The sequence below is a fragment of the Syngnathoides biaculeatus genome, chromosome 11, assembly GCF_019802595.1.
Source record: "Syngnathoides biaculeatus isolate LvHL_M chromosome 11, ASM1980259v1, whole genome shotgun sequence".
Lineage (NCBI taxonomy): Eukaryota > Metazoa > Chordata > Actinopteri > Syngnathiformes > Syngnathidae > Syngnathoides > Syngnathoides biaculeatus.
In genome coordinates, this window is record NC_084650.1 from 30,705,838 (window position 1) to 30,733,291 (window position 27,454).

The window sequence follows — 27,454 nt, forward strand, 5'->3', positions numbered from 1 at the left end:
GGAAGAATGCATGAAGTCTTGCAGGGGGAATTGTTTTGGTGTTGTGTCCATACAATACATTCTTCTTCTTCTTCTTATACTGGAATAAAACTTGGATCTTGACTTTTGCTTTTGAATGAACGAACGAACGAATGCATCCATTTATTTCTCTGCCTCTCCTCTCAGTTAGCTGTATGTTCTGCAAGCGACCAGCAGAGGTCAGCATTCCTCTGAAAACGGACAAAACCTCAGGATCCCGCCGTTTGCGACAACGCTCTTAAGCTCCGCCCCCTTGGCCATGTCCCAAAAGCTTCCAAAATGGCGATTGAACAGTGGTTTGAAACTTCATCTTTTTGATCCGAGGTCACACGGGACAAAAAGGTTGTCGGGCACAGCTTTTATCTTCATTCGGCTTTGGTCCTACTTGGTCCTGCGGCCATTTAAACTTCAGGTGTTCCAGTTGTGCTCCCTCGGAGAAATCTTTGCGCCAACGCTGAACATTCTAAAGTGTTTGCATTCCCCTCCACGTTGATAAAAGTCCACTTCCAGCTGAAAAGTAGTGAAATGACTTCTCCCGGTCCCATTTTTTTCAGACCGCAAAAAAACACAACTGCCAGTGGAAAGGGGGTGTGTGGACTTTTGTGCATGCACCGTATTCAACTCGGAGGCAACTGCGCATCTGCAATGTGTGTGCGTCTTCTTTGATGCTCGAAACTGAAAATCTTTCTTGGTTTTTTTTGAGTGCCTCTGAGGCAAATTCCCTCATTGCAAGAAAGACCCCTGCTAAACTCACCTACGCGACGAGCACGTCACTTCAGATTTCTCGGAATGGAACGACGACAACGTTTCAATGCAAAGCGCTTCGCTCCATTTTATGCAGGGTATTTTTCAATTTTTTGGGAAAAACCCCACGCCGGGGACGACCCAGGTTTCACATCTCTGGGCTGGCCTCGAATTTGACTGAAAGACTTAAACCTGGTTCCTTGCGGTCACAGGCCGTATTTTTAACCGCTATGGGGGAAGGGAAGAGATCTGTTTTTTAAAAATACTTTTACATCCGAAACATGTCACCAAAACTTGGTGTTTTTTTTTTTTTTTTAAACGAGTATTTTTGGAAGGAGTTTGGTGTTCCGGCCTTCTGCGTTTCATCAGGTTCGCTCGCTTTTTTTCACTTCTCATTTGCTTCTTCTTAATTTTGTTTTGTAAATGTTTTTTATCGGTGCATTTCTTTGTACCTATTTGGTTTCTCTTTCAATGTTGTTTTCCATACAATACTTGCTCCTGCAATTGGCTGGCGAGTACTCCGCCTCCCGCCCCGATGGCGACCTTGGTGGGGAATAAGCGGCTCGGAAAATGGATGATTGGACAGTGGGGGTGTGGAGCGATAGATGTGTTTGCATTTGGTGCAAATGCGTCCTGTTGATTTTGTGCCTTTGGAGAGCGCCAACCAAGGCGCAAACAATGAAAGGGAACATCTGCTCGATTTCTTTGCCGGGTGTGTGCTGTACAAACGCATCTTTTGACATTTTTGTTTGTTTAGCTGACGTCTCTTCCGCGACACACAAGCAGCAGCTGTTTCTATGAACAGCGAGCAGTTGAGACAGGCCTCCCGACGCTGCGATGAACCACGACGCCTGAACGCAACCTTCACCCTTGTGAGTACAAGATTGATTTTTTTTTTTTTTTTTTTTTTGTCCTTCTTGGGGCACTGTGAGCGACGTCCTGTCGTACTTTTGTCGTCCAAGATTGATTTTTTTTTTTTTTTTTTGTCCTTCTTGGGGCACTGTGAGCGACGTCCTTCGTACTTTTGTCGTCCTGTCGTGTCTTGCTCCATGAATCGTTTGTCGTATTTGGTCTTTATTTTGGGGTCCCCGTTCCTGTGGGTTTTGGCGACCCACCAGGCCTGTTTTCTACTCTCGGTCTTTGTTTGCTTCGTCCCTTTCCCACTCGCTTGGTTGTATCTTTTGTTGCCCAGGTTTTTGTTTTAGTTGCAACTTTCTTCTTATTCTTCTTCTTATTATTTTTATTGTTATTTTCAAAAGGCTACGGAGTGATGTTGCTGCTTTGTGGTCCAAGCAGCCACAAAAACTTGCAAAACATGATTTTTTTTTTGTTTGTTTTTGTTTTTTTTTTTTTACTGGAAACAGTCTGACTTTTGATCGATACCCGGTCCCGTCCTATCGGTGCAGCCGATTGATTGAATTCTAAAAGAAATTCAGCACAGCGACGTCCGGTCGCTTGCACGCTGGTTTCCACGGAGTTTGAGCTTTGAGCTGTTTTGACAGCGACCTGACGCCATCCATACGCCGCTGCCGCTCAACTCCGGTGGGGGGGCGGCGCGGGAGACAAAGGGGCGTTGCTCGCTTGGCGCGTGCATGCGAGGGTCGTCGGATCGGACCGGGGCTCGGCCACACATTCGCCGGATCCTCCTTCGTCCTTCCAGGTTAGTCGACACACACACACACACAGACACACACGCGCGCGCTCTTTCCCCGGTCGCGATTCTCGATTCCCCGCCAGCGAGGTTTGGCGCACGCGCGTGCACACGGGGGCGGGGGCGGCGTTGGGGGCCCGCACGCAAAAGCAGGCAGGTTCAGCCTGCGAGGAATTTTGGGGTGGGCACGCAGGGCAAGGCGAGGCTCGCGCATCTTCCTCGTGGGGAGGATGAGGAGGGTGTGATGAAGGTGAGGGGGGGGGGGGGGCTTTGATTCAGCCTCATCGCGTGTCATTTGTTGTGCGTGCACGTGGTTGTTGTCACTTGGGCGCGAGCACGATGACGTCTTCAACGTCATGTCAGTATTTTGACTGAAGTGTGTGCCAAAAAGCATTTGGAGTCGGCGACATGAAATTTGGACCCCGCCCAAAAAAGTCTCGAGAAGTCCTGAAGCCAGGAAGACGCAGGAGGTCGGCCATATTGGCTTGTTCTGCCTCAAATTGTCTTTGAAAATCCAGACCGAGCGCGCAGATATGAATTTTTCACAAATAAAGCCACAAAAGATTGTGCCGTTTTGTTATTGCTCGTAAACGCCAAGTTTCGCCGACGGTTCTGGCCCAAATGTTGGCGGGACCTGCTCATACTTGATGTGACTGTGTACAAATGTTACACGTATTCAGTAGAGTTTGTGCGTCAGCGTTGTTGTCGTTTACGCCGATTCCTTCTCGGCCGCTCCGCAGGACCGCATGAAAAATTCACACGCTCATCTTTCATTAATGAGACCGGAGTGGCGGCAGGCGGTCCGGGCAGGTCCGATATTCTGCAAAAACAAAAACAACAGCCGATGGTCACAAGGGATTCAACGCGGGTTATTGTGCTCGCTCCACTTTCGTATCAGAAATGGAGTTTCCCAGTGGAAATGGAAGAAAAAACAACACAACGAGTTTTTTGCGTGGGGGATGTCGGCTTTCAAGGGGCGTGGCCTAGTGAGCCACAGCAGGATCTTAAGTCGGTACGTGAGCGCCCGGGTGTGAGTTGCGGTCTAAAGCAGCTCCTCGTCGGTCGGTTATATTTTTCCCCACACAATAAACGGCAGCTGCGGCATGACAGCGGCCTAAATTTTGCCTCTCAACACAAAATAACCAAATCAAATCCATCTTAAGATCATTTCCAGTTGAAAGTTTTCCTCGGAGGGAGCGCCGCACCCGTCTGTGCCCTGTTTGTACTTTTTTTGTCGTCCATTTTGCGCATGAGCCTCCCTCCATCTTCGCATCCAATCCCAATGCGGGCGCGCACGCGCACATTTGTCCCTTTTTCCCTCTCTGCCTGGAACAAATGACGAATGATCAAGTGGATGCCCGCAAGGTGGTGCGCGCGAGCGGCAGTACGCGAGCTTCAGAAAGTCAAGTATGTAACACTGGACGCATATTAAGGTGATTTTAGTCATCTTCCAAGTCCTAAATCACAGTTTTCAAAATACATTGACTCCCAAAGTGATGCGTTGGCATGGCAACCAGTCACCTTTGCAGACGTGAAAGACTTGAGGATGTTCCCGATATTAAAGAGGACACGTTTGACCGAAGCGAGTATTCGGGCTGTACTATTGTCTGGCCGAATGAATTCAATGTGTATTGAAACGGTCCAGCCACGTTTTCCTGTCGAGAGAAGTCAGCTCGTTGGAATGCCTCCAGCTTATCCACGTCACTAGCGAAGACCTCCGCCCGCCGACATAACAAACGCGTGCAGTATTTGCCACGATGGAAAATGTGGTTGATATTGAGCTACTTGAGATCATGTCATGCGTCGCCGCCGTGAGCCAATCATTCGCCAGCGGGCGCTGGCACAAATACATCATGTGCAAATAAAATATCAAATATAGTCAACAGCTCGTCCATAATTCATTTGCCGCTTATTCCTTCTGCTGTTTTTCTTTTTTTTTTAAATCACGAGTTAAATGTTGCTGCCATGTTGTTTCCATGGCAACCTGTCTTGTCATCTTGCTGACAAAAGTTGTTGTTTTTGTGTTCCAAATGAGTTTTGGACAAGGACTCGTGCGTATCACAAACGGGGCGTCGACGAAGATCGGCGGTCCGTCGTTCGGGTACCGCTAACCTGCAGCGATCCGTCTCTGTCCGCTTGATCACCGTCGCTCTATTGATTTCTCACTGGCGTCCGCCTGAGGTTGCCGGGGGGGGTTCGCTCACGAATCAAGACCCTGAAGTGCGTGTTGCTTGAATAAGTTCCTTTTTTTTTTTTTTGTCATTTCTTTTTCAAGAAAACCGGACAGATCAGAAAAGGAAAGCAAATTCATGTTGGCTCAAAAAAAAAAATCCCAGAAGGTAAAAAGCACAAAGGTGGTACGTACTGCTAAGGAAGCAAATTAAGGGAAGGAGTTAAAAAAAAAAAAAAGTGGGGGGGGGCAGCAGGGTTAGAACAGAAGAGAATGGAAAAAATGAAAAGTGGGAAGAGGAAAGAAGGAAAAACGGGGATGCAGCAGGAAATGAAGTGGACTGCTTGGGAAAAGAAAAAGGAAAACGCTGAGATCGAAAAGAGAAAAATCATCGAGAAACAAAAGACAAAGGAAGAAGGAAGAAAGGCAAGAAAAACAGACAGAGCGAGAACGTACGCACGCCTGCTGTCTTTGATAAGATTACCCGGTTAGCATTTGGGATCGTCGAATTAGAGCACGAGAAGCGCAAGGCCGCAAGGACGCAAGGACAAAAGTCGAGCAAGTGGACTCAACGAGGCAAAATTCCCAAGAGGAAATCAATAATCGATTTTTGTCAGCATGAAAATACATTTTAAACACTGTCGACCGCTACCCTCATTATTACTGAATCAGCATTCGAGCGTTTAAATCAATCTCAAACCAAACCCCAACCCAACCAGGATCAAAATCAAATCCGGAATTGAATCGCAACTTAAAGAATCGAACATTGAATCAAATTACAACCGAAGTGAAATCTCGCCTAAAAACTGGAATCAAATGGCACCAGAAAGAACTCAAATCAATTGCGATTGCAATGTCACGAATTCAAAGGAAATCGTATCGCAACCGAAGCAATCAAAATCGAATCGGATCGTGAGTCCGAACGCGGCAGCTGTCGTTTTTTTTTTTTTTTTTTTTGGTGCCGGTCAGATCCAAATTTCTTCCTTTCTTGCGGCGGCAGGCGCATCCAGAGGAAAAACAGACGTGGAGGCGGAGGCTACATGCGAGCTCCTCTTTGACACAACCGACAAGAAGAAAAAAGCCGGCCGGGATGGACTTTGTGATGAAACAAGCGCTGGGCGGTGAGTGAGTACGCAAAACATCGGCGAGACTTGTTAGCTCGCAGCTAACACGCCGATCGTCGCTCGGCGGTTGAACGGAAAAAAGCAGAGTTGGACGGCCGCCGGCGACGTCGCCTCTGCTCCGTCCGCGGCGGACAGGCTGACCTTAGCCCCGCCCCCCGCCAGCCTTCCGCGATCTGAACTCTCGTCGTCCTCTCTTCTGCGCTGGTGCGTTCAGGTGCCACCAAAGACATGGGCAAGATGCTGGGCGGCGAGGAGGAGAAGGACCCCGACGCCGCCAAGAAGGAGGAAGAGCGCCAGGAGGCTCTCAGGCAGCAGGAGGAGGAAAGGAAGGCCAAACACGCCCGCATGGAGGCCGAGAGGGAGAAGGTCCGCCAGAGCATACGGGACAAGGTTGGCGCTTGCGCGTGGGCTGATGCTAATGTCCGCAAACACTGTGTTAGCCTCGTAGACCGGCTAACTTGCTTAGCAAGTGCGACCATATTGCACATCTGAATACGAGTTCTATATGCTAAAGCTAAGAATACAGCGGTACCTCCATTTCCGAAATGAATCCCTTCCGGAATTGGTTTTTTTTGCAAGTAGAAGTGCATTTTACATGTAAATAGCGTAATCCGTTCCAAGCCCCCCGACCCTGTTGTACTGTTGTACCAATGTGCACTCGCGTGTTTTGGTGACAGTCAAACGTCCAAGGGAAACGCAAAGCATCACGGGTAAAAATTCTTCCTAGCCAATGGGATGCCGGGATGATGCTCCGGCGATAGCCAATGGGAGAGCGGCTCAAGCATGCCACTTTCAAGCCACGTTACAGGATGTTTACGTTCGGTGGACTTTGGGGTCTTTTTTTTTTTTTAGTGCCATTTCTTTCCTTTTCTATCCTGAATTAGGGTCCAGATGAGATTTTTCCGAGGAGGCTTTTGGTAACCTGAATTTTTCGTAACTAGAAACGTTTGTAAGTAGAAGTACACAAAATGACGGCACGGTGACGCAACTGTAAAGCTTCGGCCTCACAGTTCTGAGGTCCCGGTTTCAATCCCGGACCCGCCTGCGTGGGGTTTGCATGTTCTGCCCGTGCCTGCGTGGCTTTTCTCCAGGTGGGCACTCCGGTTTCCTCCGACATTCCAAAAAACATGCAACATTAATTGCACACTCGAAATTAGCCCAGGATAAGCGGCGAAGAAAATGGATGTATGGATGGATGCATATATGTGTTTATTATTGTAGCATTGTTGATCAAATGAAACAAAATGAGAGATTGATGGGTTTTGTTTTGGGTTTTTTTTTTTTTTTGGGCTAGTACGGCTTGAAGAAGAAAGAAGAGAAGGAGGCGGAGGAGAAGGCGGCCTTGGAGCAGGCGTGCGAGGGCTCCCTGACGCGCCCCAAGAAGGCCGTCCCCAGGGGCTGCGGGGGCGACGACGGCGACGACGACGGCGGCGGCGGCGGCATCCTGGGCACCATCCTCAAGTTCCTGCCCGGCCCGCTGCAGGACATGTTCAAGAAGTAGACCGACCGACCGACGGGACGGACGGCGAGCGAGCGAGCGAGCGAGGAATTGTGGGAAAGAAAGGACGGGGCAGGTTTACCAAAAAAAAAGGAAAAAAACGGGAATTGAGGATAAGCAGCTCGGAAAACGGAAGGATGGAGGCTGATTCGTATTCTTGCCAAAGTGTTGCAGGCTTGACACTGCCTCATAACTTTTTGTGTTTTATTTACTCCAATCAGGCCTTTCGATCGGTTCGGTCGTCACCTGTCGCTAGGCGGACGCCGCCAAAATCAAAGTACGTATTTGCGACACGTGCCTTCAACGCCGATGGACCCGGGAACGTTTCGGAAGGAAGTGACCCCGCCCGTCCCTTTTTGGTGGGACTCTGGAGCGGCTCCCGTGGTTTTATGGTGAACTTGAACGTCACTTGGCCAATTTGTTTAACGCAATGACAAAAAACTCCGTATCGCTGCGGAAGTCTCCGACGGGGGCGCCGTTGGATGCGAAGGCGCGTAACCATCGTGTCCGCCGTACGTAAACTTTCCGAATTCCGGAATTCTGCTTCTCTGTGTGAAAGTCTACACCTTTGCTGGATTCTCTTTTTTTTGTGTGAAAGCTTTTTCTTCAGCTCCCTTTGTTGAGACAATCAGCAAAAACATTACTGGGCGCGAGGTTGAACTTCTTCCGCTTTTTCAAATTCAAATTCATCACCATGGAGACCAAAGATTGCCATTGCTTTGTCCAACACCCCCCCAAACACACACACACACACACACAAAATTACTAATAATGATCATGATAATGAAGGTTGTCCCTCAAACACGACAGCAAGCCGTGCGCTTGTGCCGCGATGCACCGGCGACGCCCCAACGATGCATTGGCGGCGCGTGAGTGGCGTGACGGCGTCGCACCGACGGAGGTGCGGCCACGGCGTCGTCGGTGACGCTTTGCCTGTCAGCTGTGCGTGCGTTCCGGGAGTGTCAGCGGTGCATCAGCGATACATATTTGGCGCATCAGTAGCAATTTGTGAGCGGTGCATTAGCGGCACGCAATGGCGACGTGAGTGGTGCGCTGTCAACACGTCAGCGGCGCAATGGTGTTTGTTCCCTTGTGGCCGCATCAGCGGCGTCTCCGCGATGCAGCGGTGGTGCGTCAGTGGTGGGAAATCGGTGCATTTGCGGCGCCGGGAGTTGGTTCCGGACGTGAGTTGCGTTCCTGTAGCTGTGCCAAACGTACATTTGTGACGCATCCGTGTTAGCTCAGTGTCGCATCAGAGGTGTGCCATCGCCGCGTTCGGGATACATCGGCGGTGTGCCAGTATTGCGTCGCAAGTGGACGGTAAAGCTGGCAAAGCGCCACCCAATCCAAAGGAACAATAAAAATGGCCACCGGCGGTCGTTTGCTCGGGCTAACAGCATTAGCGTGTGGCTAAAGGCTACGAAGCCTTTTTCCTTGCTGACTGAACGGCAACAAAAGTAGAAGATTCCGGGCTGGACCACAAAGCAATCATTTCTTGAGTGTTTTTGTGTTGTGTTTGTGGGTGTATGGAAAGAAACTGTGTCTTGCTGTCTATGATTACGAATTCATTGCTCAACAAATTCCTCACGCGTGCCAACTGAAGAGCAAATTTAGCGTTTGTGTGATTGGTCGACATGTGCCCTGCCACTGACTGGCGACCAGTTGGCGGCGTAGTCCGCCTTTTGCCCAAAGTTAGCTGAGATTGATTGATTGATCTGACCTGACCACCAATCATGGAAAAAAAATGAATTCAATCATTTGAGAAAAAAATTTAATAGTATCAGACAATAATGTAAATGACTAACACCAAAAATGTATTTTTTATTAATAAGTATTTGATGAAAAATACCCACATATTAGAAGATATACTGATATAAATGTTAGTGCCTGAGAATGAAATGTTTTGAGTTGTTTGTGCTCAAATGTCCTTTCTGAACTCAGCTGATGAAATTCTTTTTTTTTTTTTTTTTTTTTGCATTTCTGTGTCGGATTCTGGCTGGCAAGCAGTTGCGGGTTTTCCCCCCACTGCTGCAGCACTCCCGTGACCCTCGTGAGGATAAGCAGCTGAGAAAATGGATGGACGGACGTGTCACGTTCATTGATTGGTCTGCATTTTCTCTTCCGCCGCTCACATGTTTGCTCTTCCGTCCTCCTATTGGCTGAGCCACGCGCCTTTTAAAGGGCTATTCCGTGTTTTGACGTTCTGTGGCGATGCAACGTCCTTCGAAAGACACTCTGTCATATTATACATTATAAAACATCCAATAATGACACAAATAACTATAATTAAAAAGACTCAAAGTGTTTTTGTCGCACATTGTCATTCCATTGACCTGCGGCGCGCCTGGTGCGCGTGCAGCTCACGCGCGGACACGCCGATATGGATCATTTTCATATGATTTGATTAGTGGTGATAAAGACGCAAAATGCATTTCATTTGGTTTTGTCTGGGTTCCCTAACCCTAACCCCCCCCAAAAAAGCCATCCTTAAATTGAACGATTAATAAACTAAAGTAATGTCCAAAGTGGCCAGTAGGGGGCAGCATTGCGCCACTTTTCCTGGTTTCACCAGCAACCCAAAACCGGAAGCGGACGATTTGAAGCGAACGTCGTTCGACAGTGCAGCGGGTCATGTTCTGTACAAGTTGGGGCGTCCATGTCGACAAAGCAGAAAGTTTCTGCGCATCAGAAACGAGACAAGTGAGATCTTGGACCAATACGCGGCCCGCCGGCGGCCTTTCAGGCGCCCATCGCTGACCAATTTGGGTGAGTTGCGTCACTCGAAGCGCGTGGCTTTGATTTTCCCATCGGGTGGCTTCATGCTCGTGACATAAAAACACTGCTCGGCTGTCAGGAGTGTCACCAAAGTCATTGCTGACCAAAAAAAAAATGATCCCCAAAGAACGACGTCATGAATGTTGTCTGTCTCTATGTGCTCTGCGATTGGCTGGCGACCTCCTGCCCGCGCCCCCGCGACTTTTGTGAGGATAAGCGGCTCAGGTAATGGATGGATGGCTACATGAAGGGAGCAACGCGCTTGTGTGCCTAATGAAGTGTCCAGCTGGCGCAGGCTTTTTCAATGTGGCCCCACACTCCCATCTAGCGGACATCTGCCTCTGGTGCAGATAAACCGGGACGTTCCAAGCCATCCATCTATTTTCTTAGCCGCTTATCCTCACGAGGGTCGCTGGAGCCTACGCCAGCTGTCACGGACCATGAAGCGGTTTACACCTTGGACCGGTCGCCAACCAATCGCAGGGCAGACGGAGACAACATTTGGACTTTTCCTCGTAGGCTTTTGATGCGAAGGAGACCTCCTTCCGTCTCACGGTTGGAATAGACAGCAGGCGGGCCAATAAAGACCAAGCAGCGGGCCGCCTGTGTCCCTGAAGCCGCACTTTGGATACCCCGAATCGGTCGCGTCAGCGGAGACGAAAAGCTAGCGCATTTTGATCGTTTTTTTTTTATTTCCATACAAAGACAAACCGGCCCGCACGGACATGGCAGCCGAGAGATTTTGCATACACGACAAGCGTGAGCTGAGGATTTCTTTGGAATGCGCCTTATTAATGCAACTGCTTTGATTTATGTGTCCGCTATATATGTTGCGGCTGTACAGTTGTGGTAGTAACATATCACACATGTTAATATAAGTACAGTAAGTTTTTCTTAATATAAGAAACAAACTATTTACATTAGCTTACAAAAAATTGGAAAAAAAAAAAACTTTTGTGTGTGTAACCTGACAAAAACTGACTGGCACTTATTGTTTAAAGTCATCGAATAAAATATGGATGACTTTCAAATTGTGCAACTAATTTAACAAGTAGAACAGTCAGCTATCTTAGCTTAGCCGCTTTAGCACAACGCTAAAGCCACGCGGCCGAGCGGCTGTTGACCTCTCGTCTCCGAGCCGATGGCGGGTGGGTGAAGAGTCGTCGCCACGGTAACGACTTGTCCCTAAAACTTCTGGAAGAACTGCAGCGAGAGCTCGTAGGCCAGGAACATGGTGGCGCTCATGGGGAAGCCTCGGATGGCGTTCACCGACACGCCGCGGAAGAACACCTGCGCGTGCACACGCACACAAACGGCGTTAAACGGCTGACGACGTCTGTTAAAACCCGTCGACATCCACGGAAACCCGCTCACAAGTGGATTTGTTTAGTAGCTGCTATCAAATGCTGTTTGCACTCGTTGTTTAAAACCGGCGCTCGGCTGAGGGTTGGGTCCAAAGGTCACGGAAATTCAAAGCGTCCGCAGGCCCATCGAACGTAATGCCGGCGGCGGCCGGCAGGGGGCGTCCTCACCTGCGCGCCTTCCGTCTTGTAGCTTTCCCGGATGCAGTGGAGGATGCCGTTGTACTTCCGGCGCAGGCGGGCGTCGGCCTGCAGGCGGCTCTTCACCACGTCGGCGGGCGTGGCCGTCACCCAGGAAATGGAACCTACAAAATAAAACGTGGCCGCCTTCAATCACCTGTCTCGTGCCTCTCGAACCCGCTCACCTCGCTGAGCTCACCCGACGTTTACGAGCGTGACAGATGCGGACGCTGCCGACGCAAAGTGCACGTGCAGAAAAAGTAGGTCGTGTTTTTGTCTTTCCAGTAAACAAAGCCGGTGGGCGTGCGACCCGTTTGGTAAAAATGGAGTCCAGATGGCGGGCGGTCGGCCGGCCACCCGCACGCGAGCCCGGCGATGTGCGGCACATCCAGATTCCGATGTACGGAAGAAAAACAAAAAACAAAAGTAGTGTGCTAACATCCCGTTGAGGGCAATACGTGGAGCAGATTTTAAATTAGAGGGCAGGATAATATATCATGCGAAAAAGTCTTTTGGGGCAAAAACCTGAAAGGAAACGTAAAGAAAGTGTTGGAGCTGATTGAGAAGGACAAAAAAAAAAATCAACATTTTAGGCTATTCCGCTTTCGCATCGTCAATATTCCTGCAATACCGTCGCCGGCGTTCCATCATCGCTGGCATGATCAGCGGACCGTGACGACGATAATGATACCACGATAAAACCGAACCGTGAGATATTCGTTATATCCACACTTAACGTGTGGGGAAAAAAACCCCAACAATTCGCAAAGTTTTGTGACCTGCGAGTCCGCCGGCCAGCCAAATGGAGCAAGGGTGAGGCTGCGAGGCGCCGTCGGCCTTCAGGAGGTCGCAGAAGACGGCGTAGGGCACGAAGTAGAGGGCGTAGCCGGGCACGTCCCTGAGCAGCATGGCGGCCCCCCCGCGGTACAGGCCCGGGAGGCCCTCGCGCCGCACGATGCTGCTCACGCAGTGCAGCGGACCGCGGTACAGCTCGCCGCCCCCGTTGGACACGTGCAGGGAGCGCGCGCCCGCCGGGGCCGCCGCCGCCGCCGCCATCTTGTGGGACACCAGCTGGAAACCGTCTGCCAACACGCCACAAAAACAGAATTGCTTGTTTTGCAAAGCGTTTTGGGATTTACAATCGTTCGCGATGACTTCAAATCAGTCACGATAGAATTTCGATCGGATTGCTGACGACTACTCAGAAGTCAAATCCGTTGAAAAATGTTCACGTTAAATGTTTAGCTTGCTGGCTAGTAATGTATTTTATTTACGCTACGGGAAGTGAATAAATGAATTCAAAAAAATACAGCATTTTCGCTGACCAACTTCATGTACGCTTTTCCTATAAAGGAAAGGTGAAAGGATTATTGTTTCACTCTTCATTTTATTTCAGTGGCAATCAAGAAATCAAGCAGTTATTCGGTCAAATAAATCTACTTTTAAAAAGGACAAAATCATTCACAAAAGCGGTATTCTAAGAATCCTGAAGACGTAAATGCTCGGCGGGCCGTACGTGACCCCCTGTCAGGTGTTGAACCACTTTCCGGCCATAAAGCAAAAAAAATTTAGATTGTCAATGTTGTGTAAAACGTGTTTACTAACCTTCAACGTTTCACGTGGCGCCTCTAAAAGGCCTTTGTCCGACTCCCCCCTCGCGCAATCTGAACAGATAAGCTGCAAGCGTGCGGTGCGCGACATTCACCGACGCCGGCGAGCCGAAAAATACACCCAAAGTAGGGAAACGAGTTCTTACCCGCCGGCGCGGCGCCGTGGGTCTGCATCTGCAGCCGGATCTTCACCAGGTCCACGGGGGCGCCCAGGCTCACCGACGCCGCCCCCGTCAGCACGCTGGCCGCCGCCACGTCCGCCAGGCCCGGCGGGTGGCGCTCGTCGCCGTGGCGGCGCCGGCCGATGAAGCGCTGGGCGTTGCTGAAGAAGCCGAAGACCAGCGAGTTGTACGCCGTGACGGTGGCCAGCGGGAACGACATCCCCTTGAAGAAGCCCGCCGCCTGACGGGCAAAACACAAACGGACCGCGGTCGGTCACGGGCGACACCCAAACCCGCGGCGGCGCTTCGACCGGGATTTCCACCATCGCTCCCTCGATTATTTTGGGGGGATTTCCCGAAAGTGGACATCATTCAGCGTTGCGGAAAATGCACAGACGCGTACGGATTCGGATCGGTCAGCGCTTCGGCCCCTCAGAAATGGTTTTGCAAAAATGTTTTCCAAAATGCAAGCGGATGCGTGCGAATGTCCTAAAGAAAAAAACACACAAAAATATGCCACCACTTTCACGGACGACTGTTGAGAGGCTGTGAAATCATCGATCAATTAGCAACATATTTGAATAATCTGCTCATCCAGTTACAACCTCGTCGTGTACAGTTTGGCAATCACAAATTCATGATCAATTCCTTCCCGCTTTCGTGCTTTTTGTGGTTGAATGGTGGCGCTGAAGTGAATTGAGGAGCTTCATTGTTCTTTTGTCGCCATTGTAGCCTAGTTTCGGCTTTTTTCCTCTTTGATGTCGTTCTCCTTGCACTTGTGAGGAAGCGTGGAAGCGAACGATTCCAGTCAGGCTCTGCCCCGAACCGCCACCGTTGTCGGGTTTTGGCAAACAAAGTCAGTCACAGCGGAGCGGAGAGCTGCTTTAAAGAGCCCCCCTCCAATCTTACAAAAACCAGATGTGACTTTCTTGGGGGAAAAAAAAAAAACCAACAACGACAACAAAAAAGTTAGCGTCCCAAACAAATACAACAGGCCGCCTCTTATTTGCTTGATATGTATCAAGCGCCACCTGCTGGCCATCCCCATATTTGGGAAAGCTCCATTCTGCTCACATTTGCGTTTGACGTTCATGGCGCGTCGGTCATACCGTCTCCTTCCTGTAGATGGCGACAATGCAGTCGGTCATGTTTTTGTAGCCTTGGCCCGCCTGCAGTCGCGTCTGCACCGACGGATGACAGGAATCGAACATCAGACTCGCCAGGTTGTCGTGTTTGATCTTATTTTTGACCTCACCTTGACGGTGTCCAGCGGATGTCCCACCACCACGCTGGATGCCCCTGCACGCACATGCGAGATTTCAAAAGATCAGCAACTTACGTATGCCGGGACTTTTCTTTGGCACCACAAAACAGCCTGCCAACTTTTTTCATTTTCAAATCACGAAAGCTGAAGTTACTGGGAACATTTTGTTCATTTTTGACACGATTTTACATTCATTTTGTTGCAGCAACGGCAACGGCGCCCCAAGAGGCCAAGCGTGCGCGTTGTCGGCACCACCGCTTTGGAAATCTTCCAAATGTTCTCCTATGACCAAAAGTCAAGACCAACTTTTGAGAAAGATTTACTCGTAGATTAAAAAATAAATAATCATCATCTCCACCCCAACCACACACATCGACGGTGTTCCTAATGTTTTGGCTCTCATGAGGCTCCATTTGAGTCGTGTTCAGCCGTCCCTAATATTTCGACAAATGACAATGGAACGCGCGTTCCGAGGCGGTGTTCCTAATATTTTGGCCCTCAGGTGGGGGCTAAATAAGACGTCGGGCACGCAGACGAAGGGGCGAGCACTGACCTCCGACCCATCCGGCGAGGAAGTCATCCATGCCCGATCTCTTGGAAGTCATTTTCCTTTTTCTTCTTTTCACTCTTTCCGCGCTTTTAACATCGCGCGCGCGCGCGCACACACACACACAAAAGCACTTGTCGTGGAGGCTGCAAAAGTTGTGCGCGCGTGCGTGGGTGTCGTGTCGTGTTGTGTTGTGTTGCGAGTCCGCCGACACGCGACACGAGCCTTTGATTGCGCGGCTTGCAGCCCCGCCCCCGGTCCGATCGGCAGCCAATCAGAGCGTGAGGTCGGCCAAACTGCCGGCCAATCGGTGCGCGACATGCAAACGAGCCATGAGGAGGACAAACCAGAACAAATTGGACCAAAAAAAAAGGCAACAAGAACACTTGAAGCACTTTTTTCCTGATCGTATTCCCTTTGCGTGAATACATACAGACTATAGCGCACGGACCCCACTTTGGGAGTGAAAAAGGTCTTTCCAGGGGGGTCCGCGATGTGAAGACAAAAAAAAAAAAAAAAAAAAACCCCGAAACGGTCTGGAAGCTAAGCACTCCCGGTTTCCTCCCGCATCCCAAAACAAGCATTGATCGGAGACTCGAAATTGCCCGTAAGTGCGACTGCCGTCGGCCGGCGACCAGTTGAGGAAAGGCCCCCGCCCTCCCGCGACCCTCGTGTGGATAAGCGTCTCGGAAAACGGACGGCCGTGTATTTTGTGCGCGAGCGGTTGAAAATATCCGCAGCAGTCGTCAGGCCACTTTGGGGTGGCTGAAATGTGGCGAATGCGCGTGGGTCACATTTCCCCCTCAAAAAGTTTCCCATTTCTCGTACCTACGTTGACCCCCACAAGCCACTCTGCTTATTGACATAAATCATATTCTGCCGCGCTGCGATGTGCTGTTTTTAGACAGGCGCGCATGTACCGTATTTGATACTGTAATTCAATTCCGTGATTTATTTCAAACTTGTGGTTCATTCAAAGATCACAACACGAACTGTCGTTTGGGCAAAGCAGGTTGACGTACATTACATGGAGATAGAAAATGGATAGAAAGGAATATTTTAGTTCCGAGGACCCGGGTTCAATCCCCGCCATCCCTTTGTGGAGTTTGCCTGCGTGGGTTTTTTTCCGGGCAGCCCGCTTTCCTATTGGACACCCTAAATTGGGAGTGAGAATGTTTGTCCGTCTCCTGTGCTCTGCGATTGGCTGGCGGCCAGTTCGGGGCGTACCCCCGCCTCTCGCCCGAAGATAACCGAGATGGGTATCCTCGTGAGGATAAGTGGCAAAGAAAATAGATGGATGGATATGATCATTATTGGATTCTTGTAAGCGTCCAAAAACATTTTTTGTTTGTTTTTTTTTTTTTTACTTTGGCCGCCACATCTTCCTCCCTTCCGGCAGGGGTGCCAATACTTTTGAGCAGCTGATCTTCGTGTCGCAATACTTTAGCCCAAATTTGACGTATTACGGACTTTTGCTTTCCTGTCTCGGTTCCCCAAATTATCTCACATTTGGCAAATGATTTCTTTTCAAACGTGGCCTCGAATTTTTCAACTCGCTCCGCAAATTCTGTTTGTGCAATTTGGGTTTTGTGTCGTGTGTGCGAAGATGAGAAAGCGGCTCATTCATATAAACAAACAAACAAATAATACATGGCTTGAATCAACAAATAAACAAATAAAGCCACGTGCAAATGTTGTGTTTAATTGATCAATGTTATGCATTGTTGCTCATATTACACTTATCTTTTTTAATTTGTTGTCTAGTGCTCTTCTATTTGATTTTGTTGTCGTTGATGATGCCAGACTTTTTTCGTGTCTTTGTTTTGTGGTTAGTAAAACAAAACAAAAAAAACCGCCAGACTAAAAAGAGTCAACATTTGCTGGCAAGGTAGTGTTCCATATGAAAAACAAACAATTTAAAAAACAAGGTTTATTGGCAATCTTTTAACCCTTTCCACGAAGTGTCGTCCCTCCTAATGGGTGAGTGTATTCATTCATTCATTCATTCATTCATCCATTCATTCTGGTTCCGTAGTGGGAAAATGCACCGAATCCTTTTGCCAACGCAGGAAATTTGATTTTTTTTTTTTTTTTTTGGGGGGGGGGGCGCGACGTGCACAGGTGGCCTTGACAAGCGAGTCGTGCACGTGTCGCCGTGGCAACAACAGACGCGCGTGTGTGTGTGTGTGTGTTGTGTGTGTGTGTGTTGTGTGTGTGTGTGTGTGTGTTGTGTGTGTGTGTGTGTGTGGTGTGTGTGTGTGTGTGTGTGTGTGTGTGTGTGACATCTGCACCATGTGATGAAAACGCTCGTGACCCCTGACTGATAGCGCTTATCGCAATGTAAATACATTTTTTGTCGTTGTTTTTTTTTTGTTTTCAGGCTGTTCTGCGAACTTTGTGTTTTGTGATTTGCGCTGTTTGCGCGCACGTGTTGTGTCAAGTGGAAAAACAGACGCCACGCAAACATTTGCAATCGTTTGCCGCCACCGAGACAAAGACGAACGAGCCTGTTTGGAGGCCAAATAAAAGAAGAGATCGCGAGAATCATGAAAATCCTTCGCAACGTTGGAAACGTTGAATTGAGTTCGACAGATCCAAACAAATCCAATGAATTCCCTTCGGAACAATAGCCAAACAGCGCCTTGAAATAAAAATGGAAACATGTGACCACTCTTGAATGATTTGCACGTGAGGCAACGCGCCGAAGGCCGCCTGCCATTCGGCGAGGCGTCGCTTGGATGGCAGCACGTGTTGCTCCGCAACCTCTCCGAAGCTGTCAGCATGAAGGTGTGGAAACCCTTCCCCCAATATCTGCCTATAAATTTAAAAGAAAAGAAAGGAAAAACTATATTTATCTCTACCACTGCAGGAAGCCCATTTCAGTCAGCAAAAATGAAAAAAAAAACCTTTATTTATTTCTTTCTCTATTGATGTATTTGTTTGTTTATTTATTTATGCCAGAGTAGGAAGCCCATTCCTGTGTTTTTTTTTTTTTTTGTTTGTTTGTTTTGTTTGTTTTTTAAATGGCTGAACAGTGGAGCAGCTGTAAAGTGTTCGCCTCACGGCTCCGACGACCCGGGTTCAATCCCAGTCTCCCTGTGTGGAGTTTGCATGTCCTCCCCGTGGCTGCGTGGCTTTTTTCCGGGCACTCCGGTTTCCTCACACATCCCCAAAATATGCTACATTAATTGCCAAGAGGTGTGGCTGTTGTCCGTGCCCTCCGATTGGACCCCACCCGCCTCCTGCCGTTGACAGCTGGGATAGGCTCCAGCACTCGCACGACCCTTGTGAGGATAAGCGGCTAAGAAAATGGATGGATGGATGGATGGATGTAAATATTTGGGCAGTCGGCCAGTACTACTAAGAAAAAAAAAACCTCTCGCCTGAACCCGTTTCAGCAAGACAAGAAAAAATTGAATTTCATCCGAAAAGTGCGGATCCAATTCAAGCCACCAGGGGGCAGCGTGACTTCACCTTGGATTTGATTCCTTTTCGAAAGGATTTGGGGAAACAGTTTTACTTCCTCTTTTGTCCTGACATCCATCCATCCATCCATCCATCCATCAATTTCTTAACCGCTTATCCTCACAAGGGAGCGCTGGAGCCTATCCCTTCTACCCGTCGACAGCCGGGGTACACCCTCAACTGGTTGCCAGCCAATCGCAGGGCACCGTCCTGACCTTCCAAATTCATTTTTTCCCCCCAATGCGCGTCACGCACGCTGCGAGCAACTGGTCCAGGAATTATGCCATGGAGGACGACACGCACGCGCACACACAAGGTTTGCACCGGGACGTGTTGCAACCAGGCGCGCGCGCGCGCGCGCGTGTGTGCGTGAGCGTTCAGTGTATGATTAATGTGCAGCCTACTAAGGAAGTGCTCACGTATGCGACACGCAAACGCAAACACACACACAAACAGCAAGACATCAGACAAGAACACGCCCGTCTCACACACTTCAATAACAACACACACACGCACACAAAAAAACACACGAATGACACTAAAACGCAGACGCACTCAAACATTCAATTGACACACAAATTCACACCAATAAACACAAAATGCAATTTCACTGACACACACACACATATAAATGACAAACATACACAAGTGAGACAAAACCTGGAAACACACACTTACATCAGTGGTCCCCAACCCCCGGGCCGTGGATCAATTGGTACCGGGCCGCCAAAGAAATAATCCATTAGTTTTGTTGTATTCGTTATCCAAGTCGGAACAATCTTTTATTTTGAAAAAAAAAAAAAAAAAACCCGACTGGATTCTTTTGGTTCCACCTCGGTCACTTCAGCACCGGAATTTATCCCGCAACCTAGCAAAGTGAGTACAAAACACGTCCTGGGGGGGGGGGGAATATATATATATATAATTTTTTTTTTTTTTGGTTTTTTTTTGGGGGGGGAAGGGGAAAAGGCTCAGCGAAGAGACAAAAGAAGAGCCTACAACTTCCAAAAAAGGAAAGTTATTAAAAACATCTTTTCGAGGAGCTTTTTGGTACAGCCGCAAATAAGAAAATAAGAAGTGAAGTGAGCGAATGAATGAGGAGAGCCCCCCTGCCAAGATTTCTCTCCGTTCGGCCACCTTCACCACCGGAAGCACTTTCGTTGACCCGGCTGAGTTCCCGACCAAAAAGAACCCACAAAGTGCCGTTTCCTGGCTCAACAATCCGGCAGATGGCAAACGACGGTGGCTTTCGGGGTATTCTCCACACCGTCGGTCGCGGATTCAAGTCGCGGCACAACAGCCGAAGATCGCCACCAAAGCACTCAACGTTTCCGGCATCTTATCTGCGTCAAGCCGACTTTTCTGGAGTGACGCCAACCACAACAAAACAACTCCGCAGATGGCTCGGAGCATCTCGTTGCGGACAAACAAGCTCAGGTGGCCTTGGCGTGATGGTGAGTTCAAGTTTTCATGCACTTTAAATTCATTCTCTTATTTTGAAGGCACGTTAAAAAAAAACGTTGTTCTAGCGACAGATGAGATGGTTCAAACTGAACAATTTAGTTCAGCTGTTGAACAATTGAGTGGTTAATAATAATAATTTTGAAAAACAAAATTGAACTGTTGTGTAGATATGTAGAGATAAAAGAGAGAGAAACGTGGAATTGCCGGTTCTTGTTCTTTATTTTTCCACATGTATTTTATTTATTTCATTATTACTATTATTTATCGTCTAAGATCGACTGAATACAAACACGCTAACATACCCCCCACCCTCTGCTCCCGGTCCGTGGCGATGAAAAGGTCGGGGGCCGCTGGCGTTCATGATCCATCCGCAAATGTCACAATCCGACAGATGACGCGCACGCGCACGGTTGGGTATCACGCACGCGCCTGCTGATTCAACAAATGTTCCCTTGCCGTCCTAGCTAGCTAGCTAGCGTAAGTTAGCTTAGCTCGTTGAATCCGATCAAAGGTCAGAGTCCGTCTCATAATCGACGGCGGACGTCAGGAGGTGAACGACTGAATGGCCGATCAATAAGCGCGTGTTGGTCGTGAGCAGACGTTGCTCGATCTCATGTCCGACGCCGTTCCAAGTCTTGATCCTTCACCCGCTTTATGGCCAATCGTGTTTTTTAAGGTTCGGGTGAGGCGGTGCGATGCGCTGCCACATATTGACATTGAAAAGAATCTTTGCGTGTGTTGCTGCTCCGTGCGTTTTGCGGTCGTGGCTCAACGGACGACGACGCTTGAGCGCGTTTAAGGCTGGACGTCGCGTGTGCGATATCTTTGAAAGTTTCAAATGTGTCGGGACGTATCCGTGTCTTCCATCGCCGTTCGGTCCGGACGGGTACGCCGACGAGGAACCGCGAGCGACTGTCGTTGCGGACATTTTGTGACGCCGTCCGCGCTCGCGGCTTGACGTGATGGCGCGCTCGCCGTGATTCGCGATGTCACCTGGGCGGGCCCGCAGCGCAAAGGAAGAGTTCTCGGCCACCGGAACTGCCCGCGGATCGCCCGAACGGGCCGAACCCGACTCGTGGCAGAGCGCTTCAAGTGACCACTGGCGCTTAAATTGTGCGACGGGACGTCAATTTCATTTCTTTGTTTGAAAAAAAAAAAAAAAAATGTGATCGTAGGAGCGGCGCACTCAAAAGAGCCCAATTTCAGGTTCAGATGAATGAAATTCTGATGTGGGCACGTCTCATCGAGGTTGAAGGACGCCGGTCCAGTCCCGCATCAAAATGTTGCTGCTCTGACTTTCCGTTTCTATGCAGTCATAAATGACACTTCCTGTAATTGTTTTTTTTTTTTTTGAGGGGGGTGGGGGGGAGCTCCCCAAGCTAAAATGTGGGGGTACAAGCTACGTTCTCTGTTCTAAAATTATCTCCAACAGCAACGATTGTTGGAGGGCCAAACCGGGCCAAGCTCAGACAGATATCGATTGAATTTGCAGTCTGCGGCCTGCAAAACTCGTCCAAATCGGTCTTCGGGTACACATAACAATCTACCCAAACGGACCAACGTCGGACTTGCACACTTGTGACGCCACCGTTGGCGCGATAACGCTTCAAAATATGGCAATTAAAAGTCAAATTCAGCCTGCTCACGTCATGTTGAACCGCGGTGAACCGTGGACCCCCCCCCCTCCCCCCACTCAAAAAAAACGACAATCCCAGGAAGAAGGATTCCAAGTCCCCAGTGAAAATGAAAGCTAGGTGGCGCCGCTCACGTACGTTGGTTGAAGGTGAACGTCGTCTTTGTGCTTCGGAAGTCGTCAGCGGGTTTTTGTGCTTATGTAAAACGGGCCAGCCGGGCCTCCGGCGCCGTCCAAGGCGCGCGCGCTGATGCCGAGTGACAGTCGCTAAAGCCGATAGGCCGCTAGTCCCGTGGCGCCGGCGTGCGCGTCAGCGGGGTGGTAAATATGTTGACGCCATGTCGCTCGCCGCCAGCTCGTCTCGGAAAGGAAGAGAAAACATCGCTTTTGGGTTTTTTTTTTTTTTTTTTGTCTGTACGCAGCACGACGGCGTCAGAAAGTGTCAACAAATGAATGCCAAAAAGAAAGACAAACGTCCAGCATTCGACGCCACTTTTTTTCTTTCTTCCGCCTGTAATTTTTTTTATTTTTTTTCATTTTTGAGTTGTATTTGTGTGCTTGCAAGTGCAGTCGGCGTTTTCCTCGCCTTTTCCGCTCCTGACTTTCTTCCGGCTCGTGATCGGCTGACCTGACGAGGTTTGCCGTCCGGGCCTCGGCGACGCGGCGGGTGGGGGGGGGGGCGTCTGCCGTGACCCGTGGCCACGTTTGCGCTCCCCCAAAAGTGAAGACTTCCTTTAACTTTTGGCGTTTGTTTACGCTCGAGGCGGCGTCGGCGCCACGCTTGAAAAGCGGCGACCTTCTCCGCGGCCGACGCGCGGAGTCGTCACTCGGTGAACTTTTCCGGCGGGGTCACCGGCCTCCATTTTGTTGGCGCCGTTCACATGTGCGTCCGCGACGATGACGAGGAGGACGTCACGGGACGTGCGTCTTGTTTTTTTTTTTTTTTTTAACTTGATGGGCTGCATCGTTGTGTATTTGTTGTTTTATTTTGTGGCATTCAGTGCCGCTTTTTTATTTTTATTTTGACTTTTGTGTATTCTTGTGTAAACGTTTTTGGTGTTGCGGTTGGTTTTGTTTCCACGTAGGTGGCGTGTAGTGTTTGCTTTTGATTTTCTGGCTTGTATGTTGTTGTTGTTATCTGTGATGTTTTTGTTATTCTTGTTCATGTGTTGTACTTGTGTATTTGTGGTTTCAGTATTGTTTGTGTTTTTGAATGTTTTGTTATATTTTCTGGGCTTTTATGTGGTACGGAAAATGATCGGCTGGATGTTTTTTTGTTTTAGGGAAGGAGGGGTGAATTTATTTTAGATTCCCGTATGATGTTTTTGTGTCGTTTTACTCTTCTCTAGTCAGATGAAGTATTCTAAGCGGTCAAGTCAAAGCAACTTTACTGTAATAGATGACTTGAATGTCATGAAATGAGTTCCTTTCGACAAACTGGACAAATATGGGAACGGAAAACTTGTTTTTATGTGTGTGTGTGTGTGTGTGTGCGTGCGCGCGCATTTGGGTCGCTTCTGGCGAATGACGCGAGTGACCGAGTGGACCGGACTGGACGTCACGCTGGAAGTGAGCTCACTTCTCTTCACGGGGGAAAACCTCAAAGGTCAAAGACTTCACTGACGACATCAACTTGACACATGCGGTGGGGGGGGGGGCGTTCTGGTCGCCTCGTCTTCCTCGGGCCTTGAGTGGGTCGGCGAGGAAGACCGAGTCGGGTAAGAATGAAGAAGAGGTGAGGAGCAAGAAAAGAAGGGAAGCCGGCAAAGGGAGGAAAAGGAAGAAGCCGGCAAGTCCGCCACCGTCGAAGCCTCCCAAGTTCTTTTCCCGGATGCCGAACTTAAGCCATCCGACGTTTCCGTCACAATCGGCGCCAATGGCGACTCTCTCTCCCCGTCTGTCTGCGATGCTCAGAACTTCTTGGTCCGGATCCTTCCAGAATTGACCTTTCACCTGTGGGTCTCCACCGCTGATGAAATTGTCCCGAACGGCCTCAACTTGAAGCTTCAGCCTCATCACCGGATCTGATGGCGCTTCGCTCGTCGTCCCCGCACTGTCGCAATGCGTCGTTGGCCGCGTCGCCCGTCGGCACGCGTGTCCCGTCTACCTGTTCGTATTTTTCGTTTGTTCCCCCCCCCCCCCCCGGGCCGTGACCCACGTTGTTTTGCGCTGCGGTTCTCGTAAATCGTTTGGAGCTGCAGCAGTGCATCTTGGGAGAATCCCCATTTAACTTTGCAAACAATTATCTTTCACGTGCGAGCAAATTGAGCCTCGCGAGCCCAAAAACACGAGAGGATTATTATTCAAGTTTTAGCTTCGTCGTGATGCCCGTCTTTCGATCGTCGTGTGCTCCGGCAGGCTGCGTTTGCCGCCTGATAAAATCCAAACGTCATGAAAGCGACCCTTGAAATATTTGCGGCATTTTAACGCTGAAGCCTGCGCGCAGACATTAACGCAACACACATACAACCAATAATGTAATATGCATAGAAATGTGCGTATGGGGACCTGTGGGCACGCGGGCATGAATTCATGTTGGTTAGTCACATGACTGTGTCTTGGCACCTTATGAGTCCTCCACACCAACAGGGGGCAGCATCACAAAGTGTTTTTTTTTTCCCCCATGGAATTTAGTTGGTTTGATTAAATGCCTGATTTAGAGGGACCCCCCCCCCCCAATCCCCAAATAAAAACAAAATAAGGTTTGAAAAAGCAGTGGAGTAAGGGAAGGACGCCTTTGTGGCTCCTCCCACGTTTTGCCTTGGACGGATTTGGTGCTGAACGACCTCGGATGGGGGCCGTCCTCCCTCTTCGGTCTTCGTGTTCCCTTCTCACATTTTTCTCCTGTCTGTCTCACCTTTGAACATTTTTTTGTTGTTGTTGTTTTTACACTTTGGACGTGCCAGTTTGTAAACATCCATCATCTTCTTCTTCTTCTTCGTTTCTTTTCGCTTGTCCCGTTAGGTGTCGCCACAGTGTGTCATCATAGTGAGGATAAATATAAAACGAAAAGCACAGTTCAAGTTCTCTCTCTCTCTCGACCTTCTTCCCCTCTTTCTCAATCTGTCCGTCTCCCTCCCTCTTTTTGTACCTCTCTGTCACCCCCCCCCCACTGTTTTTGACTCTCCCCCTTCTTCCATTTCCCTTTTCTCTCTCACTTTCTTTCTCCTCGCCGTTTGCGTATCTCACTTTTTTCCCCATTCCTCTTCCTCGCGTTCCTCTCTCTCTCTCTCTCTCCCCCCGTCTTCCCTCCAACCCCCCCCCACCTCCATCACGCACCCCTCTCAGCGAGACGGCTGCTGAAGATGCTGATGGATGTTGAAGATTTGCGGCGTATGATTGATGGAGTGTCGGCGCGTCCCTCAGAGATGTTCATCTGCTCGTCGGCTCGGTCATCACTCAGCTTGACTGCGTTTCCTCCTCCTCTTCTTTTTCCTCTTCACTCCCCCCCCCCCCATTCCCCCCCAACCCCCAACCTCCTGATCTTTGCGGATAGGAAGTACCTTGGCCGCAAAAGCAGAAACCTGCGCAACGTCCCCAGTCGCCGCGGTAACCCTCATTACTCCCCCGGCCTCTTTTAAGTCCCAGTCACTTCCTCTGTCTTTGAGTGACAGCGCCGACGTACCCGACCGGACGGGCCGACGGACGGACGGAAGGGGAGACGGTTGCTGTGGCGACCGCCGGCTGTAAGGAAGCCTGCCAATCAAAAAGCGCGCCGGCTCGACAATCTGCCGTGTGTCACTTTGATTGACGGCGTGAAAAGGTCAACGCCCGGGAGCGCGTCGGCGCCCCTGCGCTGATGAGTGCGTGACAACATGGCCGACACGTGTAGCGTGTTTGTCGGGGTGATGGGAAAAACCGGGATGAGTGCCGGCGGCGTCCCCCCCAAAAAATGTCAACACAGTGTGGATGTTTCTCCATATGCAATTGTATATAGCGTGGATACATACCGTATATATGTATTGTATATTGGTAGAAAGATGATGAGGATGGAGCCGCCAGGCGAGAGGAAGACCAAAGACAAGGTCGACGGATGACGCGAGCTGTGAGGCGGGAAAAAGGAGGAGATGTGCGCAGGTCGGAGAGAGAGAAAAAAAGGTGGATGGCAAAGAGAAATGAAGGAAATCCCAGAAGAGCCCAAACAGCAAAACTTTTGGGGGGTTTGCATCGTTATTTGCTTTTCCTACAAGCGATGAAGGGAGGGAAGGAGACTGCTGGGAATACCCGAAAATACATCAATAGCGAATCATTGCTGATTTCTTTTCAGGAAGGCAGCGAGCTCGGGGTGGGTGGGGCGTTAATCGGGGGGCACGCGTCGAGGGCCCGAAATCGATGTGACGCCAAAGCCGGGGGGGGGGGGGGGGGGGTGGTCACCAGCGTCACTCCGTCACTCCGCTATTAGTTTCCTGCTTCTTCGTGTCCGCTTGGAACGTTCAAGCCTCCAGAAACGGCAAATGGGGGGCAGGGTGGGGGGGTCACCGGCTGAAGTTCACATTCCACTAATTCAAACCGGGACACCTGGTAACTCGTCTCTAGTTCAAAAGTTTCTTCAATATTCCAAAAGCCACAAATTGTTGGCAATCGATCTGTAATTTCCAAATTCTTGAGCCATTCAAAGCGTGATCATTTGAAACTTAATCTGACACCCGCTTTTGTTTTCATATTTTGAAATAAAAGGACAAAATGAACATTTTGGTGGGGTCTGCGTCGAGTTTGTAACTTTTGGACCTATTTAAACCTCTGGCAAATATTTTTTTTTCCAAATAATCATGGAAATGAACATTTTCCCCTTTTCGGTCGGTCGTTCTTTTTTCCAATCCAAATTTGTTTTAAAATCGTCAAGGTCAAGCTGATGAATTGTGTTTGTTCAGCTCCTCCTCCCTCCGCGCCAACCAATGTTAACCCCCCCCCCAACTAATTCAATGTTTACTTTTCCCCGGACGAATGCGAGGTCCCGTTCCCGTTCCCTAACCCGGCGAAATGTCGCCATGAAGCGTCTCCCATTCAAAATTTGCGGTCAAAAAAACCAAAAACAAATGTGACATCTTTTTTGCCGATTTGCAAACATTTGCTTTTACTTTGAAAAAGAAGGTTTTAGCTACATGGACTGGACTCCTCGTACAAATCTGACATTTTACACGCGGTCATCTTTTTTTTTTTTTTTTTTTGCTAACGTGGGACCGATTCGGGCCGTCAAATCTCGCGGGCGCTCTCTTTCTACAAATGTGGTTTGTGTGGACCGCCCGGCGCGTAAAGCTTTGAAACTTCCGACGTGGTGGGCTTTCTCTCCCTCGTAATCTTTCACCTTCATCCATCCGTCAATTTTCCAAACCGCTCATCCTCACAAGGGTCCTCGAAAGCTGTGCTGATTGATCTCAAACCCAGTGACCCGCTCGTTGAAAAACGTGAGCGGCAGCCAAGGTTTGGATTCCACTCGACAAACGGACGTAACGTCCACGGCCGTCACTGGGCTCGGACGCTTCGCTGTGGTCGACGCGGTGGCGGCGCAGCGCTCAGCGCCCTAACGTTGCCAAACCGTCACACCCCACCCACCGCGGTCACCATCCAACAAGAGGTGGGGAACAGAGTAAGGAAGCGATGCTCGCTGACGGGAAAACGACGAACCGATCGATTTGCATTCTTCTGCGCGTGGGCGCCTCGGACACAGCGCCTACGATCGATGGACGTGCGCACGTTTGGAAGCGGCGCAGACGGGCAATAATTTGCCGCTCGGCAGAGGCCTTAAGCCGGCGTCGGCCGCGAGCAACCGAGGAGGCCGAGCGCCGCCG

General features: G+C 49.6%; 3 protein-coding genes across 9 annotated transcripts in view; 2 read left to right on the forward strand and 1 right to left on the reverse strand.

Moving 5' to 3' along the window:
* The first annotated feature begins 258 nt into the window (after positions 1–258).
* On the forward strand, positions 259–8,530 carry LOC133509076 (complexin-2). 6 transcript variants are annotated; one of them, XM_061835753.1, is made up of 6 exons: positions 1,117–1,131; positions 1,520–1,634; positions 2,265–2,422; positions 5,584–5,704; positions 5,922–6,097; positions 7,002–8,530. In XM_061835753.1, exons 4-6 carry the CDS (start codon positions 5,674–5,676, stop codon positions 7,206–7,208), a joined length of 414 nt encoding a protein of 137 aa, XP_061691737.1. In that variant the 5' UTR covers positions 1,117–1,131; positions 1,520–1,634; positions 2,265–2,422; positions 5,584–5,673; the 3' UTR covers positions 7,209–8,530. The 6 variants fall into 6 exon arrangements, with proteins under 6 accessions (XP_061691733.1, XP_061691735.1, XP_061691737.1 ...); XM_061835749.1 differs by lacking the exon at positions 2,265–2,422 and having other exon boundaries at positions 259–1,131; positions 5,581–5,704; XM_061835751.1 differs by lacking the exon at positions 2,265–2,422 and having other exon boundaries at positions 259–1,131.
* Positions 8,531–11,130: 2,600 nt separating this feature from the next.
* Positions 11,131–15,277, reverse strand: slc25a48 (solute carrier family 25 member 48). 2 transcript variants are annotated; one of them, XR_009797118.1, is made up of 7 exons: positions 15,110–15,277; positions 14,548–14,591; positions 14,402–14,473; positions 13,278–13,533; positions 12,301–12,603; positions 11,355–11,646; positions 11,131–11,270 (listed from the first exon to the last, which is right to left on the reverse strand). XR_009797118.1 is itself a non-coding variant. In XM_061834992.1 (7 exons), the coding sequence occupies exons 1-7, from the start codon at positions 15,159–15,161 to the stop codon at positions 11,166–11,168; spliced, it is 966 nt and encodes a 321-aa protein (XP_061690976.1). In that variant the 5' UTR covers positions 15,162–15,277. The 2 variants fall into 2 exon arrangements, 1 of the variants encoding a protein (XP_061690976.1); XM_061834992.1 differs by having other exon boundaries at positions 11,166–11,270; positions 11,513–11,646.
* A 4,425-nt stretch (positions 15,278–19,702) lies between these two features.
* The window catches only part of glra1 (glycine receptor, alpha 1), a 62,080-nt gene continuing 54,328 nt past the window's right edge, over positions 19,703–27,454 (forward strand). The window contains exon 1 of the mRNA XM_061834075.1: positions 19,703–20,022. The gene's annotated coding sequence lies outside the window, so the exon portion shown is untranslated. The remainder of the gene's footprint in view (positions 20,023–27,454) is intronic.